The sequence below is a fragment of the Mugil cephalus genome, chromosome 13, assembly GCF_022458985.1.
Source record: "Mugil cephalus isolate CIBA_MC_2020 chromosome 13, CIBA_Mcephalus_1.1, whole genome shotgun sequence".
Taxonomy (NCBI): domain Eukaryota; kingdom Metazoa; phylum Chordata; class Actinopteri; order Mugiliformes; family Mugilidae; genus Mugil; species Mugil cephalus.
This window is the reverse complement of record NC_061782.1, coordinates 10,171,215-10,192,571: the sequence shown is the minus strand read 5'-3', so window position 1 is coordinate 10,192,571 and position 21,357 is coordinate 10,171,215. Positions and strand designations below refer to the sequence as shown.

Here is a 21,357-nt window from a genome sequence, read left to right as displayed (position 1 = left end):
TGCTGCTCTCTCTTCCTTCCTCCTAAGCATTTCAGCACCACTCTGTCACACTGCAAGCCCAGACATGTGTTTTGTTAATTAGGTTAGAAAAATATATTAAGTCACGTCAGTGCAGGCATGACATGAAAATGACCCCAGGCCACAGCACAACAAGACGCCTGTGTTTGACCTGTGTTGTTCCACTGAAACCTCAGATGCGTATTTCAGAGTTTTCCATAGAAAAATGGATCATTCTAAGAAATTATCATCTAAACAGAAATTAATTTTAATTTCTGTTTTCTACTTCTCGCAGACAGTGAATCACTTTATTCATCGCCTTTATGCACAAACAGGCTGTAGGAGCTGATCTTCCATCATGTTGGATCATAGCCTCCAGATATCACATGGGGAGCTCCTATGGTTTGATCTTTAGAGGTCAGACGCCACAGTTTAAGATTCTCACAGGCACTCTTCCTTTCAGGGTACATATAATCCCAGCTTTCTTCTCCACAATTGAACCATTCTAACCAAAATCTTGTTAATTGTCTTAGCCACCGTCGAACTACATTACCACCAAACGGAGTTGAAGTTGAGGATTTGCATACAGCTCTGCACACAGTGTGGACTGTTGATTCGTGACACGACAGTCTCTGAACCAGATCAGACCATCATCACATGCTGAGATGTTGTCTCATCTGACTCTTTGCTATTTGCTCCATGGTTCCTTTTTTTTTTTTTTTCAGTCAGGTTCCCACCCATAATGTTTCTGATTGATTCTACATAAATATGCAAAATATTATATTAATAAAGTAATAGATAAACTTAACTATTGCCTTGTCTCAGCTGCCGTAGGAAGGACATCATGCTGAAGTTTTTCACGCACCGTGTTGTTGAAGGCTGACCTTTTTGATCTGATGTGACTCTGCAAACCTGTCTGGTCTCCTGGTAGAGGTGATAAAGTGTAGTTTAAGTGAATCAAATAGTTATTTTCAGATGTTCCAGCTCATACAATCCCTGTCATATTAATTTTTCAACGGCATGATTAAGCTCTCTGTGTGTAATTTTTGTTTTGCAACAAAAAAGATTAGCTTACAGAGGGCACTCCACTTTGTTAATATCTGCAAAGGCTGTGGCTTTTGAATTTTCATACAGAGGGATCCAGAGAGCTGGGAGAGTGTGAAAAAAAGGGGCATTGTGACTGTAGTGAAGCTAGGTCAGCCAAGAGGCACAAGAGCCCGTTCGGTCCAGAAGATCAAGGGCAGCGTGTAAGGACACCATGACATCATGACATCCTCCCCTTCCTCGCACAAGCGGCAACCACACACTGACAGGAAGGAACAGACATATAATCTGACGAACGGACTGATTCGCTCATGACTCCAAATATATCAGCCCATCTAAACGGCTGAGATGGTCTCATCGTTACAATCAGTGTAGCCTGAGTAGATAGATATCTAAAACAGTGCATTGCAGTGTTATATAAGACAGTGCTTAGAAGGTCAATAACTTGTAACTAGTGATGCAAAACCCAAAATGGGCCTTTTTCCCCATTTTTGTGCTTAGACAGGTATTTTTACCTAATGCTGGTATAAAGTCTTACACACTGAATAATACATTTAATAATCAAATTAAAAGCAGCATCATCATATTTATGAATGATATGCAATTGCTCAGCTCTTTCCGCAAGATGTCAATGTTCTTGTTGTCTCAATTATATGTCTTGTTTATTATAAAAAGCCACAAAAGATATAGTATATATATATAAAACAAATGCATATATATATATATATACATATATATAGCCATGAAGACAGGGTATTTCTCTAAGCCTAATAATCCCATTATGGTTCCAGTGAAAAAAAAAGCTCTCTGTCAAAGCAGGGAGCATTGACGCAAGCATGTCTTGACGTCAGTAGCTGCAGTGAATGAGGGATGGGAGGGGGGAGTAGAAAGAGAGAGAGAGAGTGAGTGTGAGATAGAGAGAGAGAGAGATAGAGAGAGAGAGGCGTGTTTACTTTCAGAAAATACCACGAAATACCAGCGTCAGTGGCATGATTGCAAGTGTACGTCTTTGCAACAAGCCTATCTTTTATAATTTTCCAGAGAATTTCGCTCTGACATCCACGCGTGCACACTGTGGGGAAACAGTATAGGTGCCGCGCTGGAAATCTAAACCAGATGTAGTTAATGCAACTTGATCCACTGACCCGGGGGTGTTCATAAATAAATCAGAGAATGAGAGAATGACGGAGGGGGGGCTTTTGCTCAACTGGTGTCAGGCACCCATCCTGAAAGGAAAATGAATGTGTGAAAGTTGAATTCACTGTTAATCCGTGACGTGGAGGTCTAGGCAGTTTTATTCAATTCATTATTCATTATTTATTTATATATTTATTTTTTTTCCATTCTCTGGCATTGAGGGCAAAGTCGACCGGAGGCGAAAACTGCCATCAAGCAATTTGTAAAAGCCAGACTGGTGGCGTCATTGCCTCTTCTATCGTAATACCACGACTCCCCTGCTGCCTTATTCACAGGCTTATTCTCAAATTGCTCTGTGGCTGCCGCGCGCTCAAGTGAAAGCAAACCTGTTCGTCCAAGACCGGTCGCTCACGACACAATGCGCGTTTGTTCGATTTATGTTACTCTGGCTCTTGGATTAGGAGGTTTTGCGCAAGACGTGTCCCAGACAAACAGAGTGTTTTCTACTCGTCGCTGGACTGATGGTGTTGTAAAGGGGAAGGTACTGTACCGCGCACTCCCCCTTCATCACTTTTTTACTACACTGTCTCCAATTTTACGCTCCAGGGGAATCCTCCCCTTCTTGACAGATGTTGCCGGAGAGCATTTTCTACCCGCAACTTAGAAGAGTGCAGCTCAAATGTTACCAAAGGGACACATAGTCTGGTGTAGTTTAGCAGGCAGAGTGCGTCTAGATAATCTCCGTTTACACTGGCCTTTACTCTTGAAGATACCCAAGAGTTCGAGTTGTGTCGGCTGTGCGTCATCCATTCCTGATTAGACTCGTAGTCTGACGTCGCTGAGCACCATACAAGCAAAACGCATTATACATTTTTGAAAATCCGAAATGATTTTTTTTTTTTCGAAACACATCCGGAATGACGAAAACACTTTTACATAAAGACGAGGATCAACAAGTTGCCGTCAGTGCGTAATTTCCATCTGTGCGGGGCTCAGGCGTAATCCGCCACACACGTGATTGACAAATCACTTCTGCTGCGAATATTTCTCATTTGTCAAAAGAAATAAGATCCGGATTGTCCGTGGAGTCGCATCTTTACTGGACACGGCAGGAATCAAGAGCTGACCGGCTCCATGCCTCGCTGCTCCTCCAGATGCTTGGCTGGTCACCACATGGTAACTTTGCGCACACAGCACGTTGGAAACGGCACATTTAGAGAAAGGATCTGAATGAATGGGACTGAGATTTATTCGCATTTCTCCTCTCGCCTCCCCCAGACTGTTATATGTGTTTTATATCCTGCCGGTTGAAGGTGTCTCAAATTATCAGCAGATATCGATTCAGCGGTGGATAGATCCATCATCGGAACAGGGAGCAGCAAATGTCGAAGAAACGGAAAAGTCCTGATGACCAGGACTTCGAGGAATCTCCGTCTGCAGGAAGTAGCGACCAAGGTAGGAGTTACGGTCAGAAATGGCAGAATGAAAGTTTACAGGGTGCCGCTATGTGATGTATTCGGGGGCTGACATGCTTTAAACACCATATTGTTGAGCAGTTTCATTGTCAAAGTCAAAGGGAACAAGACTTGCCAAGGCAGTGTGACTTGTCGCACTATACGCATGCACAGTCACCCAGTCTGCCACTTAGTTTCAAAGCTTTACAGTGGCCTGTCCATGTTGCAATGAAATCTCGACCAAAGAAAGCATTTCCGTCCCTAGAAAACAGTCTGTGCTGATGTGGATTAGTTTTTCTAATCTCCCATCAGTCCCGAGTGGAGTTATCTTTCTGCGACGTTAGGGTTGGCTGCAGGGAGGACTTTCATTTACAAAATGAGGTATCACGGTTGCCCAGAGTGACATGCATTGTGTGAGTTCAGGTTGCAAAATCATGACTTTGTCTTCCATCTGGATGGACGTAAGACAGTCCTTTGAAAATAAAGGGAAGTAGCTATATTAATTTTTCCTAAATATGGCATCAGCAGCACCCACTGAGAGCAATAACTCCATGTATTCTTTATGTTGAAATGTAAATTTCCAAAAATACTACAGCATCATTAGTGGAGGAGTCATTTTTTCTCTCTTTGGGTCATTGATCAACTTTCAGCTTCTTCACTTTACTTCCTGGTTCTCCTCCTGCCAGGGACCTGTTGCACAAAGGAAGATTGACTCTTGGGTTATGTGGCTTGAATTAGCCTTAAAGTACACCAGATACACCAACAACTCAACACTTCCTCTGGTGACAGTGTTACTCTATCCTGCTATGCATGTTCGTATCAAAAAGGAAGAGTTGTTGCAGTGAAAAGATGCACGCCCATCTGCCACACCTACATAATGATGAGCTGTCTTAGGGAGGACAACTGTTGCAATGATAAGACAATCTTTTTTAAATGAGTAAATTAACAAATGTTACATTGAACGACAGGACTGAGGTAGCAATACTACGTCCATGATGGTGTGTGAGTTTAGTTTTAGACTTTTCTCAGTGTCAGTAGATGAGTTGCCATTTTTTTTTTCAGTTCTGCACCTTTGGATGTCAGTGCAACAACTGTTCTGACTCAGTACATACATTTAATTTCAGCTGTTCACCCTGTACACTAATTATAGTCTCCAATAACTGCAATCACGTAACTCAGTTTTGAAGTAATGCTTCTCATTTACACTCATCTGCCTTTTAAATCAGGAAAATCATCAATTACCTACTCATTGAAAACAAGCATATTCCTGACTTATTCCCTTTCATCTGCAAAATGCAGGTTATATATGACAAGAGCAAGCCCTCTTTCAGTGCCTTCAGTACGTAAAAAACAAACAATGCCTTAACATGAGAGTCTTTGATGATGTGACACCATGTGTGTCAAACATACGGCCCACTGGAGAGTGTACTACGGCCCTTGGCATGAATTTGCAAAGACTTTAACTGCAATTTTTAAATGTAATTAACTGGTGTCCAGGAGATAATGAAATTGCACTTATTTTGTTCAGAAATTCAAAGTTGCGCATAAAATGTTTTGTAAATGCACATGCTATTATGTTACTAGTCTGGCCCACTTGATATCTTACTAGGTGCCTCTCTGGCTCAGCCCTTCACTGAGTGTTATTAGCAGATACCAAACAAGCCCACTACTCACTCTAACTGTAACAAACTGTTGTTACAGGTCAAGTCCTTTTGAGATTAAAACACCATGTGGCATGTGGTTGTTGAAGTCTTAATCCAGTCATGGGGATGATCACAGAGATTTAGCATGCATGAATGTGAATGTGATCACTGGTAAAGAAAAGCCAGTTTTAATGAAAATCTGTTTGTGATTGCGATGGTTTACTTTCCCCAAAGTGCTTGTGAACTCGTTTACCTTGCATCTCACAAAGCATCTCACATAGTTGAAATCACCGCTTCAGATTATCCTTCAATCCAAAATTCAAGCAATCCTTCTTTTCAAGAGGTGGCTTTTTTTTTAAGCCTCCATCCGCAGTGCCGCTGCCATTATGCTGGCACAGGAGTTGTAAGTTCAAGGCCAAGAACAGCATCACCTTCAAGCAGAGAGTCGTGCCTGCCTGCATTAATATTACTGTAGTAATGGAAATGGCATTCATAAGGACCAGAACTGTGCGGTGTTTCCATAATATTATTCAAGTTTAACATTCATGATCACACAGTATATATAAGGTCTTGAAGCTGCATTTGTTATGTTCAGATTTGAAAAATACACATCTCTATAAAGATGTACAAATAATTTATTTGTTTTCAGACACAAGCTGGAAAATATGTGTATATGTGCTCACTCACCAAAACATTTGGTACCCTACTGAAAATAAATGCATTGTGATGTAATTGTCCTGCACTAAATCCTTTTATTGTTGAATACCATAACCTTTATGAAGTTAAGATTTAGTGCTGGACAGTTTTTCTTAGTGTACCTAATAAACTGGCAAGTGACCATTAACTTTTCTAGAAACTATCTCCAGTGTATAAAAGACAAATCATGAGGAGTGTCAGTCTGAAACAACAGAAAGTAGTTCTGATGTGACCAGTTTGTACTGTCATGTCCACACAATGATCACTTTAGGCACCGAAATATAGTTCACTTACCTTGTATGGAGTAGGTTTTTGCATCTTGAGTGAATGGGCCCTTTTGTTAAGTCGGTATAAACTCTAGTTCAGTACCCTACAAACCTGCGTATCTGTTTGTTTCTTTCGAAGATGTGACCTGCTTGCAACGCAGTCTTTGGCTCTGTAGCTTTTTGGGCCCGCGCCCAAAAGAGAGTTTCCCTTGGCTAACACAGAAGGAGAGTCGGGCGCTTCCTTCCCCAACTGTGCCTGGCATCTGTGACTACTTAGGGGGTACACACCCACTGAACACCTCCCACTCAGGATTTTGCCGTGCTGAAGGCTTTGAAGCAGTTTTGATACAACTAATACAGGCACCCTGTTTGAGCAAATGTAAACCAAATTGAAATGTTTTCACTATATTTATTCGGAGAGAATAACAGGTCAAATACGTGGAGCATCCTTCTCAAGTTCTGACATTTACTGTAAGAGTTTAAAGTGTCACCTTGTGGCGTATGTCTCCCCCTTCTGGCAGTGAGAGTAATTCCACAAACTCCCTTCAGACATGTGTAAAGATGGCCTACTAACTCTGGAAAGTTCCAGGCTTGTGTTCAGAAATAGTTACAAAAACACAGACATATTTCCACGTCCCACGTTTCCATAGTTCCAAACAATAAACCATAATTTATATAAAGCAAATGTTAATTTCCATAGCCGACTCCAAATAATTTACCAACACCAACCTGCACCATCAGTGGGCAAACCAGGCATTTGCACCGGCTTGGACAGTATGTCTTTGCCAAGGGCCCCCTAGAACCTAGGGTCATCACCGACTGTAGTCCTTCCTCTGAACTTCAGCTATGGCAAACTGGTCATTGCCACATTTAAAACTGTGACATACAGAGACTCACCCAAACTTACAAAGCAAGGGGCTGAATGTTAATATACTTAATAGTACACTCATTTTATCTGTCCTATCTAAACTATTCAGTCAGATCAAACACCTTCTTATAATGAGCTGAACGTTTTTAGATTGTTGGTTCTAACTAAATAGTCGCTACTGGAAAAAAAACAAAAAAAAAAAAAAAAAAAAGCAGACAAAAGCAACAAAGCCATAATACACAGGTGCATCTTGAACAGAACCTGAAAACCGGCACCGGTCACCGTGACGCTGTTGCTGTCGCTGCCCCATTCACTGTCCCCTCTGAGTGCTCGAGCTTGTATTTTCTCATGGAGATCGTTTTTGTTCGCTCAGATATCAACGGCGAGGCCAGGAGAGGAGGTGTAGGAACAGGGGCATTGAGATTCATATCAGGACCACAAAGCTTTTTTTGTCTTGCCTCTTGGTGTGCAGCCTGGACTTGTCAATTACGGTGCCACTCCTGGGTGCCCACTCCGGCCCCCCTCACCTACCAACCTCCACCACAGCTGGTTAACAGACTTCTGCTGTGCAAATGTGTGGCTAATTTAATGCTGCATCACTGGGCGCAGTGGAGCAACTTTCAAACTAAACATTGACATATGATGTTGTCAGAGCGAACATATTAGAAGTTGCACATCGCCAATCAGCCACAACATTAAAACCACCTAATATTGTGGCTTCTGAGGGCGCCCTGTTGTTGTTAGTGGGGGTCTTTTGGTGCTATGGGTTGAGAGGAGGGGATTCTGTGGATCACGCTTGTTCCAGTGCATCCCACAGATCCTTGCTATGGGGTGGGGGTGCTTAGTCTTGTCTAGGTAGGTGCTACTAAGTAAGTATAATGCCAGGTCAAAACGTTTCATTGTAAATGGTTAATGCCATTTACTTCTCCTGTCGGTGGTTTTAATGTTGTGGCTGATCGGTGTATTTTCCTGCCTCACAGCCGTTACAGCAGTGCGTTGCCACATATCCACTCCACTGTAACAATGATGGCTCTCCCACCTCATTACCAATACGTCATGAGGAACATTACAAAATGGCCTCCACTTCACTCCGCAGGAACAGGGCAGAAGAGGCCATTTAGAGTTTCTTATATTCTAACGGCTGAGAGAATAGTTCCAGATCTTATGGATCTTATGGTTTTGTCCTCGCTGATTAAAACCGAGGCGGCTCCTCAGCGTCATACACCGGTGTGGCTTTCCAGCAGCTCACCATGTGTGTCTCTTTAGCTTGGCTTTGTGCCCACAGCGATGAAAGACTGTGGAAGTGCAGCAGAGGCTCGCGGGGCCGTGTGCCATCCTGCGACGCCACGGAGCACGTAGTGTATGAGCCACATCCAGTCTCACACACGTCTTTACAGATATTCTATTTCACGCTTCTTCTTCTTCTTTTAGTTTTTTTTGTTTTTTCTTTTAGTCAGGCTTTGCAGATGACTTGGAACACGCTCAACTTGTGCAATCATACCACTTAGTGGTTTTAATTTGTATTGCAGGTCATTATGATGCACTTAAACAGGGAAAAAGAGTCCCAAATTTCTCTGTTTCACAATATTAGAACTTCTTATAACTATTTGGTAACTAGTTAATTCAAGTTTTCCCCCTTTCTTTACAACAGCTAGTTAATGCTTCCATCTGCGTCCACAGACGGGCAGACACTAGATGGGGCTAAAATATAAAGATGAAGTGAAGGGAGCGGCAACAGACAAATTCATCATGAAACCATGAAGCAGACACCCAGTAACCCTGAATTATTTTCAACTGTAATAATTTCATTTATTACATTTATTATTATTCCCTGGATTTCTGCTTAAAGTTTTCACAAAAAAAATCTAAATTTAGCAGATTTTCAAAAGAGGGCGCAGTGTCACATAATTTAATTCCTGTGGCGAACTATGTTAAGATTCATTATTATAACTTTGGATAATAAGAAAAAAATATTACATCCCTCGAGCAGTCGAGTAATAATATTGTACTGGTGTGAGGAAGGGACGAGGCTAGTGTGTACACATGTTTGGTTCATGAATGGACTGTGTCCATGTGTTATCAGTAAACAGGCAGACCTGACGCCTGGCTGCTCCATGTCTGCATTGCAGCGAGATTGACAGGCCTGTACGTCAGCACCCATATTTCTCACCTATGATTCATACAGACTTTGTTTGGTTTCTGATGAGGGCTGTAGGCACAGAGTCACCACTCACCCCCTCCACCCTGTCCACCGGCCGCTGCCCAAATTCTTTTCTTTTTTTAAAGTATTGTTGTGTTGTTTTTTTTTCCCTGAGTCACAAAATTGATTTATATCAACTCAAACAAATCACAGAGAAAATAAGGTCTGCCACATTTTTTATTTTATACTTTTATTCCTGCAGCAGGCACCGCATTGTGTTTTTTTACAACATAGCTTCTGTTGATGCTGGACAGAACTGAACAAAAATGAATATTGCAAAACAATGAAATAGATTTAAAATAATTTAATTGAAATTAGCTGTGCCATTAACTAATTTTTTGTTAAAATAATTCCTCTTCTTTGTGATATAAAAGCACAGAAAAAATACAATAATGAAATGTAAAATCAAATAAAAATGTAATATATATTATTTTCTAAATGCTGTAAGGTGTGGTATTTTTTTTTCCATCTCAGTGCGTCTATATGTCTAATGCTTGCTCAAGGAGCACAGTCAAACAGTCAGTCGGCAGCGCCTCGCTTTACACACACACTCACACACACACACACACACACACACTGCCACGAGGACACACATTGATAGGCTGTGTGACATCACTCAGCTGTAAGTAATGATCCGACTGTGAGTTTGTTTGTTAAAAGGCCGGGACATTGTTAGCAGGTCAGCGTATGTGTGTTCAACAAGCAGAGCTGTGGCATCGTATAGCTCTAGGGAGGGTGTTTGCCTTTTGGAAAGCCAGTAGTAACTCATCAGTGAGTGTGTATGCGTGTGTGTGTGTGAGGTAGAGAGCGGAGTGATGGTTTGATAGTGAGCCGATGAGGTCATGGCTCATGTCTCCTGCTTGCGTCATCACCTATAGGATGTGACTCCCGCCAGCAGAGCTGCAGCTGCTGCTCTGGTTGTTGCAATAGTCTCACAAGCACAAAAAGCCCAACTCTGAATCCTGTTGTAGCCTACACATTGATTAAAAAAAAATAAAAATCCGTCTGGGGGGGCCAGTGTTTTTCACTTGTGGAAAAAAAAAAAAAAGGGCCAGAAGCTGAAACAATAGAATTAATATTTTTTTATTTTGTGCATGCTCAACACATAATAATCCCGTGTGTCTGCTCTCGTGTGCAAGTCTGAAGACGCTGCACGTTGCCCGCAGTTTTACAGGATTGCACAGTGAAGCGTTTTACACGGGCTGGGTGACGTCAGCAGAGCCAACAAGCACTGTTTGTTTTGTTTTGTGTGTGCCCCCCAACCCCCCCCTCAACACACACACACACACACACACACACACACACACACACACACACACACACACACACACACACACACACACACACATACACACAGACCTCTGACCACATGCTCATCATCCTAATCATCCTCTAGAATTACAGATGCGATAATCTGGGTCAAAAGTGGTGCCAACAAACACTGCCCGCTAATCCAAATAACCAGGATTTGCATGTGCACAAGTGTGTGTGTGTGTAAATATGATTCATAAAAAATATATAGTATATATAACGTTTCATTCATTTCTACCTCTGTCCAATTAATTAGGCTCTTTTTTGTTTGCTACACTTTCTGGTGTGCATTTTTTAAAAATGCCAAATGAATCAATTACACTTCAGATTGCATTTGAAGATGATAATACGGCATTAATATAATATATATGATATAATCCTGGACCTTAGGTGCTATTAGCAATACCCCTTTTTGAGACAGACACAAGAAAGACATTTGGTTCTGGGAGAGCTACCAGGCTACGTGCTGCATTTACTTAAATACATAAACATAAGCTTGATGTCGAACAGCTTGACGTGTTACGTAATGTGCAAAGAATAATGTATGGAAAACTCTTGCAGCTTATAAGTAAATGTAAAAAAATATATATATGTATGTATGTGTACATATATATCTTTTAATTCGTATTTGAATGGAATACAATACATGTCTGCTGGTGCGGTAATTTAAATGTCATTGAACCGTGCAGGACATGTGCACATAAATTACATTTTACTGTGTGTGTGTGTGTGTGTGTGTGTGACAAACGTTCAAGCAGGCATAATTTGTGCCAGCTCTGTGACGTAGAGGACATGAGGCCCAAGCGGGAGCTGTGAGTGGCAGTAACAGCGTCTCCAGCTCTAGCCTGCCCCATCTCTGACTTCATTGGCTCCAGCTCTGACGCACATGCACCCCCCCCCCACCGCCACCACCACCACCACCACCTCTCACCGCCCCCCTCCCTCACCCACCCACTCCCCACTCAACCACCACCACTCGTGCACACTTCTTTCATCACGTTTTTTTTTCACCCATTTAAATTTTTTTTTTTTTTTTTGATTCATGTGCCTTCTGCAGCTCTCTCCACTGCAGCGCTCCACACACAGCTCCACATCACATATCCCCACCACCTGTCCGTTGTAAGCCCCCCCCCCCCCCCACCCGAACGCACTTTCTCTTATTTCCTCTTGAACATTGGTGGGAACCCTGTCGACGTTTCTCTTATTTATTTCTTGCTATATCATCCACCTTAATCCTCCTTGCTTTTGAATTTAATTGTACAATGCGAGGTCTGAATCAAAGAGAGCTGCTGAGAGCATTAGAGGTGTTATACGGTCACATTAAATTTGTCAGCGTGGGGCACAAACGCAGGAGACGGCTTCCACTGTTTCACTCAACTGCTGCATTAAAACTGTTGAAATGTGCAGTGAATTGCATTCATCATGGAACACCCCATTACGTTTTCTCCCCCAACTGCACCGTGTGATTATGTAGTGAGCCTTAAATAAACAGAATTGTATGTATTTACTACGGGCTGCTTTTTGTTCAAGGTTCATTTTTTTTTTTTTTTCACATTTGGACGAAAAAATAATTAAATCTGTCAGATTTACAGTTACAGTTACAAAAAACACAAACCATAATCCAACTAAAACAAGATTCAAATGTGGAAAATGTAAACGAGGGAAAAGGAAACATGGTGCATTATCTTTGTTTTAGTCTGTCTTCAATTTGTACATATAGTAGTGAATTAAAAGTTGGACCATATTTCTACATTGTTATACAAACGCGTTATAACATTTGACCGCTGTTGTATATTTGAGAGATCTGCTCACGGTGTCTTCCAACTGTGTGTGTGCGTGTGTGTGTGTGTGAGACACTCTGAATTTACGCAGAGGAATCCTGGCAGTGCTCTGAATTTACGAAAGCTTCATTTTTGCAGGCAGCGTACGGTCTGCTGCTCAGAGTGCTGCCTTTCAAAACCTGCGTCACTAATTTTTGGATGTTCTCTGATATTTTTTTTTTTTTTTTTTTTTTTTGCCTCAAGGTTGTACTGATTCAACCTGAAGGCAGGACGTAGGTCGGCACCCCTGGAAGCTGATGGGTGCCGGACCTCTGACCTCTGTGTAGGTAACTGGGAAATGTTATGTGTGGGGCTTGAATCATTCTATTAAAACTGGCATGAAATTTAAATAAATAAATAAAGGATAGAGAGGTCTTTGTACTTTGTACTGATGCACTGATCATCACAGTAGTAATACATTCAGTCATTATGCAATTATTAAGAGCTATATTTTTTCTATACTTCCCTGTTAGGGAGGGGGGTTTGAACAGTTCGCTTATAATTGCATGTCACAGCTTAAATCAGGGGTCTAAAACGTTTTCCAGGCCAAGGACCCCCAAACTGATTCGAGATTAATTATTGACCCCCTACCTAATATGTGTGTTCTATATTAAACTCGGCCTAGTGCTATTTATAAATATACATTATCATTTTGGATTCAGTATCAAGCTGTTCAAATAAAAACAGTTTCAAATATTAATTTCTTTTATTTCTAACGTGCAATAGTAGGGTGGCCATGCAACCGCTGTAAACATAAACATACCTGGCATAAACATGTCAGGTATGTTTCACCTGGGGACTGAATAGGCTCTCGGCCAATGGCTGTAAACATGACAGAGTCAGCGTGTAACATGCAGCCTCGTGATTGGCAGGTCTAGTGTGGTTGAGGCAGCTCCTGTATCACTGAATGAGTGAAGTGCTGACTGAAAGATAACGTTGTCTGCCTCCATCTATCCATATAACCAAAATATGTTGAATTCATGTTAATGTGCATTTAAAGAAATTTTAATTTGTGGAGGAGAAATTAAAAGAACATATAAAAAATGTCTAATCAACCAAAGACCCCCCTGCAGTACCTCTGTGGACCCCCCTGTTGAAGACCTATGGCTTAAATAATTTTTATTTCAACTTCTTCTTTGGTTTATACATTAACATTACTCATGCCCGGCTGTAGTGGTCTTTCAATGCGTGCAGTGAGTTACTAGAGTCTTTCTAGTGAGTCTGTTGTAGTGAGTACCCTGTACTTTGCTGTTGTTTATTGGAGGAGTAGTACCAGCAAAAAAACATCAGTAGGATCAACAAATTGATCCGAAAGGCTGGACATGTGATTGTTAGGGAGTTGGAGACATTTGCCTCAGTCAGGGACACTGGACAAATTGCTCTCCATTATGGACAATCCATCCCATCCGCTACATCAAACACTAGAGGGTCAGAGGGGCTCATTCTCCAACGGACTGATTCAGCTCCACTCTAATAGTGAACGCTACACAACTTCTTTTATGCCAAACTCTATCCATCCATCCACAACAGCTCATCTTTTTGTAACAACTAAGCTACTATGACCAATTAATTTCCCCTGTGGATCAAGAGTGGTCTGGCCATATTCCAGCTCTGTCAAAAACCTCTCAGATTGTCTAACTATCCATTTTCCACTTTGGCATGTTGCTGTTTTCCTTTTGTTTGGGATCTTAAATATTGCTTTGGTGAGCACGAGACCCACCGGCAAGACTCTATCGAGCAGAGAGAGAACAAAGATCGTTCACCTTTATTGTCCAGATTCATATACTAGAGATTATGTTTGTATTGACGACTGTCTACTACTACTACTGGGGCTGTGCAAAAACGCTTGATGGAGTACCAAAATTATTTCAAACCGAGTTAAGTTTGATGTGGAACACCGGCTTACTTGGTCATTCAGGGGAACTTTACAAGTGAAGCATTGTGTTGTATTAAAGCTGGAGAATACAAAAAGAATGTCTTAACGTCACCTTGTGGCTGTTCAAGAATATCAATTTACCATTAACTGTGCAAAATGTACACTGTGGTGGTGGGGCTAATGAAACCGTGTCTAACCTCAATAGTATTTGGCCTGCGCCCAAATGGGTTGCATGATCTGATTTGTCTGCCCAATCATTTTCCCACTGTAAATTTATTTAAGACCATAGTCTGGTAGAGGGTAGCGTCATCTTCCAGTTTGACGACCCCAGCGTCCAGTCTTCATGCTCCCATGTGGACTGCACTGTCATTTGAGAAACACATCTCAAAGACATCTGGCAATGAAGCACAGCAGACAGACGAATCTCATGTATATTGCAGCTATAATGGAAGGAGCAGGACTGTCTTTTATCAAGTGCACACTAAACGAAAATTAGGGCATTCGTCTTCTTTGGTTAATATCAATGAGTCCATAAAAGCCAAAGCCTGTTTCCTGTTGAGAAGCCAGAATTGCGCCTCTTTTCAGGGGGGATTGCAGGCAGCTCAAGAATCAAGTTATATTAGTGGACACTCGCCTTTTGGGACAGAGTGTGTAATCTTTGCTGTGTTATCAATTTAGTGCATCCATTTGTGCCACAGCATTGACAAAAATCCCCTGTCTTTAATAGTTCCGTTGCACTTGACTCTTAATTTCCTGTCACCATGAAAGGAAAGAAGCTTTCCAAGATACAGTTACTCCACGTACTGTATCTTCTGCTAATGAATACAAATTCACTGTGTCGTTGCTCCAGTGTTAAGCTCAGACCGGAGTAGATGGAGCTTCAGCACTGCTGCTAAGCCTCATGTTCCTCGCAGTGCAGACTTTACCCTGATTCATCTGCAGCTACAGAGCAGGTTTTATTGCTCTATTTCTCATGTAGGTCCACTGCAGCACTGGAAGGAGGTGGCGCGATCAGCCATAAGTACCTGGCTCTTCAAAGTGTACTTTTGGAGCTCGCTAGATCCAGATTCAAATCCATTGCACCAACGTGTAAACCATCAAAAACGAGTTTCGGTTCATCTGGTTAAACAGAAACAGAGAAAGTCCTTCCTTTTTGAAACTAGAGATTAACACGAATAAGCCACCTGCTACATTCACTTTCTATATGGGGCTCACTGATCCCTACTGTAGTCTAGAAAGACAAACCAGAACAGTGGTTGTTGACATACACCCCACGCAACAAAGATTCATGACCAAAGATAGTCATGATTTAAATTGACGGATATCCAGGCTTTTCACCAATTGAGAGGATGAGTGTGAAATAGTGAAAGAGGACCAGCTCCTAACACAGACGTGACACATTCATTCATATTTCAAGGTGATTACGCAATAAAGAAAAACACGACTTTCACTAACAAGACCACGCATTGTTGTATGAATAGTTTTATTCGATCAGGTTAAAGGGGAGGGAAAGGTAGGAGACGGAACGGAATGAATGAATGGTTTTGAGGGGAAGGGATGAAGGGGTCGTGGAGATGACCTGATGAGTGATGTGGAAACGACTGTGCGTGGCCCATCGATACAGGAAACTGGGGAGTGAGATTGAGGCAAATGAATGAAAATGTAAAGGAGGTGGCAGGGTTTGAAAACTGAGCCAAAGGGTTGAGGAGAGGTTAGATGCACCTATACAGACAGGTGCTGGTAATTAGACCTAAATTATTTCACTTAATATAAAAATTGTGTTCAATGTCCTACACACTGGATGGCCATGTGCAAAAGCCAAAGGAAAATTATGGTATTACATCCATGACATGTATACATGCAGTCAGGCTGCAGGCCCCGTACATTCTCCATTTTGTTCTTAGTTGCTTGGTGTGTTTTGTTTTTGGCAATGGGCTAACGTTTGGATTTAGCTAATGATCTTAAGTATTGTTTAACTGCTAAATGGCAAACATGATAGGCACAATCATGTTTTCAGAAGAAATTGAGTTGAATTTAAATAAAACATTTGAATAAATATTCAAATATATTGTATCGAATAATATTTATGGTTGTATTCGTATTCAAATTGTATTTGTATATTTTTTAACATTTATCCTCTGCCGCCTTGCTTTACTGATATCTTAACACACTGCGCCCATACACACACACATACAGGTACATGTTGATTCTGCACTTAATCACTAATTTTAGAAAGAGCATGTTTACGTAGAGTTTTTTTTTTTTTTTTTTTATCTGAGTCGAATCCTTTTTGTTTTAACAAGCACACACTTAGCAACACACGCGCTGTATTTGGTTGCAGACAGGCAAACAGTAACTATGTCCATGACAACCTCAGAAAAGGTGAGAGGAGGAGAAAGAGAGAGAACAGTGAGATTAATGGCTGTGATGCCCTAATGATATCTTAGAAGAAGAAGGGGGGCGAAAAAAAACAACAAAAAAAAAAAACAGAACGACTTTCAGAACATTGAGCGATAAACAAAGATGTCATCTTTTCTCCGGGGACTGTGAGGATGTCTGAGCGAGCAACAAACCTTCCCTCTGGGTACGTCTAATATACTACAGTCTGACAGCAGTTATTCAAAATGGCGGTGATTAAGACGACAGAGTGCAGGTAATGGTGCGCTGTGATTTGTATTTCCATTAACCTAAATTATGCACCTATCTCACATTTGTCCTAATGGATCCCAGTGCAATGACGTCCATTGACGTCACGTTCGAGATGAGCCGCATTGCAGTCGCATGCAAATTTGTGAATGCCAGGGCTTTGTGTAAATGTGGACCTTTTTTTTTTTTTTTTTTTTATTATTGCTTTTTCTGACAAATGAGAGTAAACAGAGGCAGTAATATGCTCTTTGGTTGTTGAACTAGTTGCGAGCCAAGCTGTGAAGATGTGCATAACTCCCTCAGCCCCCCAGGGACCCTGTATTTTCATGGGCCTGCCTCTGACGTCAATGCTCCGGCTGTCCTGTGGATTGTCAGAACAGACTATTCAGTTGGGGGGAGGGGACTGGGAGTCTCTGTGGTGTGTTTCTGCCGCATGTGATGTGTGTGTGTGTGTGTGTGTGTGTGTGTGTGCGCCTGTGCGTAGATGTAAGTATGCTCCTGCGTGTGTGTTCATGTTTGCGTGTGCTTGCATGTGATCTGTAAATGTTTCACTTGCATCTGGGGCGTGTGTGTGCGGTGTGTGTGTGTGTGTGTGTGTGCGGTGTGAGTGCAGCGTGCAAAAAGCTTGTACAGTGCCTTGAATCAGAAATGTGCTTAAGTGGATGAGGGCTGTAATGTGGGGTAGGGGGTAACGCCGTGTGTGTGAGAGCAAGAACACACATGTCTGAAGATGTGCAGCTCTCATGTTGGGAGACAGGCCGTAGTCATCAGGAGGATGTTTGCTAAAAACAGCCGAGAGGGGAGAACAGTTAAGCATGGCTGCCGACCACTCACTCTTCACTCAGCTGTTGATCCCCCAGCGGACAATAGTAAAGCCAGCAGCCATAGGAACCTTCAGCATGTGACACACGCATCGCTCATTAAGATGGATCAGATTACAGCTTCTTTCATCATCACCTTTTTGATTTCCATAATTCTTGTTCTGTAACACACACTCGCAGATGGATCTGAGATTTGATGGCAGGGCGATGTTGACAGAGGAAAAGAGTGAGCACTCCCTGTCCAAATTGATACAGATCAAGCTGGGGAGAGACTGAGGGGACCTTTTTGGGAGGGGGAGGTGGGGGTCTGTGTGCTGAATTAATTAATTATAGTTCGTAACCAAATTAATAAAAACAGATTTACCTTTTAAATCCATGTCATCCTTTCGCTACTATGAGTTTCTGTGTTTTATAAGATCATCGGTGCAACCTCATATTTTAAGTTCCACATTTTATGTCTGTGTTTAAATGGAAATGGAAATACAGTATGCTCTGTCAGCAGCGATAGAAGAGCAACTATTGCTACTACTACTAGCTGATTAGTTTATTCAATAATAAGATTAGTTTAGAAAATTTGAGAATTATACATATTTTCCTTGAATAAATTTGGAGATTGGGAAAATGAAAAGCCTTGAGGGAAACAGTAAATAAACTACAGTAAATTTATATTTTTACAGGTTTAACATAGTAAAAAAAAAAAACATTCCCTATAGCAATGTTATACTGATTGTGTATTCATTATACAATAAAACTGAAGCCAGATATTTTTACCAGTGTAGGTTGATTTTTCAGTGTCATAGTGTTACCTTCGCTTAAACGAACCCCTGTCGTAAAAACCTGTTGACATCAACATAACAGCCATGTAGCATATTTCCATGCTGTGGTTGGAATATTATTACAAAAAAATCATGGGGCAAAATCTGAAAATGTCAGGGTCAAAGTGGGGATTGGGTAAACTAGTCCTTCTCCTTCTCAGCAGAGATGCCAGGCGGCTCCCTGGCAACTGGCAGCGTGTCCCTAACAAAATGCAGATCACTTTGTGCACTTAAAATAGTGTTAGAAACATCTGACAGATGCAGATTTGCCTTTTGTGTCTTTTTCCAGGTCAGTGCGTGGGTCTCCCGTGTGCACGCATTAAAACAGAATCCAACTCCCTGTCTCCCGTTGGCTTGCGACCGTGTCTTTAGGTAACTTCGCTGAGATTGTTTATTTCGTGTCAATTAGACTAATCTAAACACTGTTGAAGCGTGAGTGTGCTTTGACAGGTCAAGCTGGTCAGTTGCTTCCTGCCGTGTAATAATTCATCAAGCATAAAAATAGTTGCTCTGCCACTTTGGAGAGCTGCGGATGACAGGGGTTCACCAGCGGGTCATAGACAGAGTTGTGGCATCCCTTGTGATCTACTGCCTCCTTTATAAGTTCTCCATCCATAACCATCTCGCGCAAGATCATAAACCTCCAGTCATGAACTTTGCAGGGGGAACATTTCCGAGCATTTGTTTTCTATCTAAATTTCCGTGCTTGAAGAGGATGCACGGGGGTGATCCCTGAAGGAGCCAACAGAGCTCGCAGAGTTTCAGCAGCTCAGATGTTCTTCTCATCATTTGACTTTTGTTTATTGGCATACTGCTTTTGACCCTCCTTTGTTTAACATGGCGTGTTATTCAGAATAAAACCTCTCTCAGTGTTTGATTTTACGGCTCCGTCTCCGGCACCACCTGCATTCTACCTACAAAAAATTTCACAGCATATCAGACCAGCATTTTAAACGCAGGGATGCCATTTGCGTCCTCTCAAAAAGAGTCGTCGAATCAAACAGAGACGAGCCGATGCCTCTGCGTTTTAAAGGCTCGTCTCGTGAGGCTAAAGTGGAGGAAAAAAGCGAGCGAATGTGTCAGAGAGAATCCATTATGTTATACGTGACCTCTGAATGGACCAGCTGCTCCAGAGTGTAGGAATGCCAGTGATTGATAGCGCGCATGCTGACGTAACCTGCCACAGCTCCCACACCTCTCCGTCTCTCTCTCTCTCTCGATATGATCAGCATGTAACACTGTGGCCGTGTGGGAGCCCGGCACACTTTATGCTGTATCATGTTGCGGAGTCAAAGCTGTTTAGGTGCTCTGAGCGCTGATAGCACGGGCACACATCCGCAAAAGGTTGTGGAGATAGGAGGCCCACTTCATTTGGGGCTTGATGCGGCGTCCTCGTCTCCACCACTCACACGGAAACGGGCCCAGATTAAGCAGCTGAAAGCATTAATAATTTGCGTCACATGTTGCATCACTGTTGACGCTGATGCGTTAAAGAATGGGTAGTTTGTCAATTTGTGGCGCAAATTTAGTTCCATGTCAGGATTGTTTTGCTCTAACGGTGCCCTGCAAATGAGTTATGTGTCTCCTTCCTACATGGATGTTATTAGTGGAAATCTAAACACAAGCGGTGGCGCATTCCTCGGCTAGCTTTAGGGCAAAAGTTGTATAGTTAACAGAAACCGAGCGGGGCCTTAAAGCCGTCAGAGCAAACTCAAAGCTGAAGATCTAGCAGTGTTTATTTTATTTATATAATTTTAGATGTTATTCTGTGGTTTAATGTCTTAATTGTGCCAATTTCTAATTTTTACCTCATAGCCAAATCATTATTCACAATTATCTTGTGTACTGAACCTCCATTTCGCTCTCTCTCTTCTTTTTTTTTTTCACCAGATTGTATCGACCTGATTTTGAGGTTAATTTGATAATTTTTATTACTCTCACTATGGGATCAGTCATTATTATTATAGGATTATAACTCCATTCCAGGACTGTGGTGAGTGTGTCTAAATATTTCAGTGGCTCTGCAGATGTGCAGCCCTTGCAGAGATTTGCAGAGTTAGGCCTTCACTATAAAGGAACGTGTTACATTGATTTATTTTACTGTGCAAATTCAAGGCGATATCTACAATTATAATTTATGCAAATGTACAACTGAGTTAGCCTGGTGAAATAAATCAATTGAATACACTGCTTTAGTAAATGCAAGTCTGTGCAGATATTTGAAGTTGGGAGCCGGAATATCAACAGTGATTCACCCAAAGACACAAAACAGAATTCATTACAAACTAAAGAACCTTGTGGAAGATCTCAGGCTGGATCAATAAATTAGACCTGGGCATGATCAAGGTTTGATTTTGTTTTCGGTACTAAGCTTTTCTTCTCACGCACCATGTGTGTTCTTAAATATTTGACATACATTTTTTTTTTTTAGATGGAGCGTTTGCTTTGCTCTATTTGTGTTTCCCGTTCCTCCGGCTGATGTGGGATGCTGATCAGAATTGAGGTGCTTTCTGGATATAAGGCATTCATACAAAAAAATGGTTTGTTAAAACTAAAACCTGATGTAAGTCGGCAGACTGATGCTTGTGTGTTGTCTCGCTGCTGGTGAGGTCAGAGGTCAGAATCCTCAAGACTTGGAGAGCGGGGAGGATTTCAGTGCCTTGCTAAATGGCACCTCGGTGACGGGGCAAGATGCGCAGAGCCGCGATCTCACTACGCTGCGCCCCTTTCAGTCAGTATGTAAGCGCTCCATGGCTTTGTCCT

At 41.8% G+C, this 21,357-nt stretch overlaps 1 protein-coding gene across 4 annotated transcripts in view; it reads left to right on the top strand.

Moving 5' to 3' along the window:
• Positions 1-2,506: 2,506 nt before the first annotated feature.
• pde10a (phosphodiesterase 10A) overlaps positions 2,507-21,357 on the top strand; it is a 54,081-nt gene continuing 35,230 nt past the window's right edge. The window contains exons 1-2 of one of the 4 annotated variants that reach the window (XM_047603167.1): positions 2,507-3,354; positions 3,509-3,633. In XM_047603167.1, the coding sequence (XP_047459123.1) occupies positions 3,561-3,633 (73 nt within the window). In that variant the 5' untranslated portion in view covers positions 2,507-3,354; positions 3,509-3,560. Of the gene's footprint in view, positions 3,634-21,357 lie in introns of all 4 variants that reach the window. The other 3 variants (XM_047603166.1, XM_047603168.1, XM_047603170.1) reach the window with 3 other exon arrangements.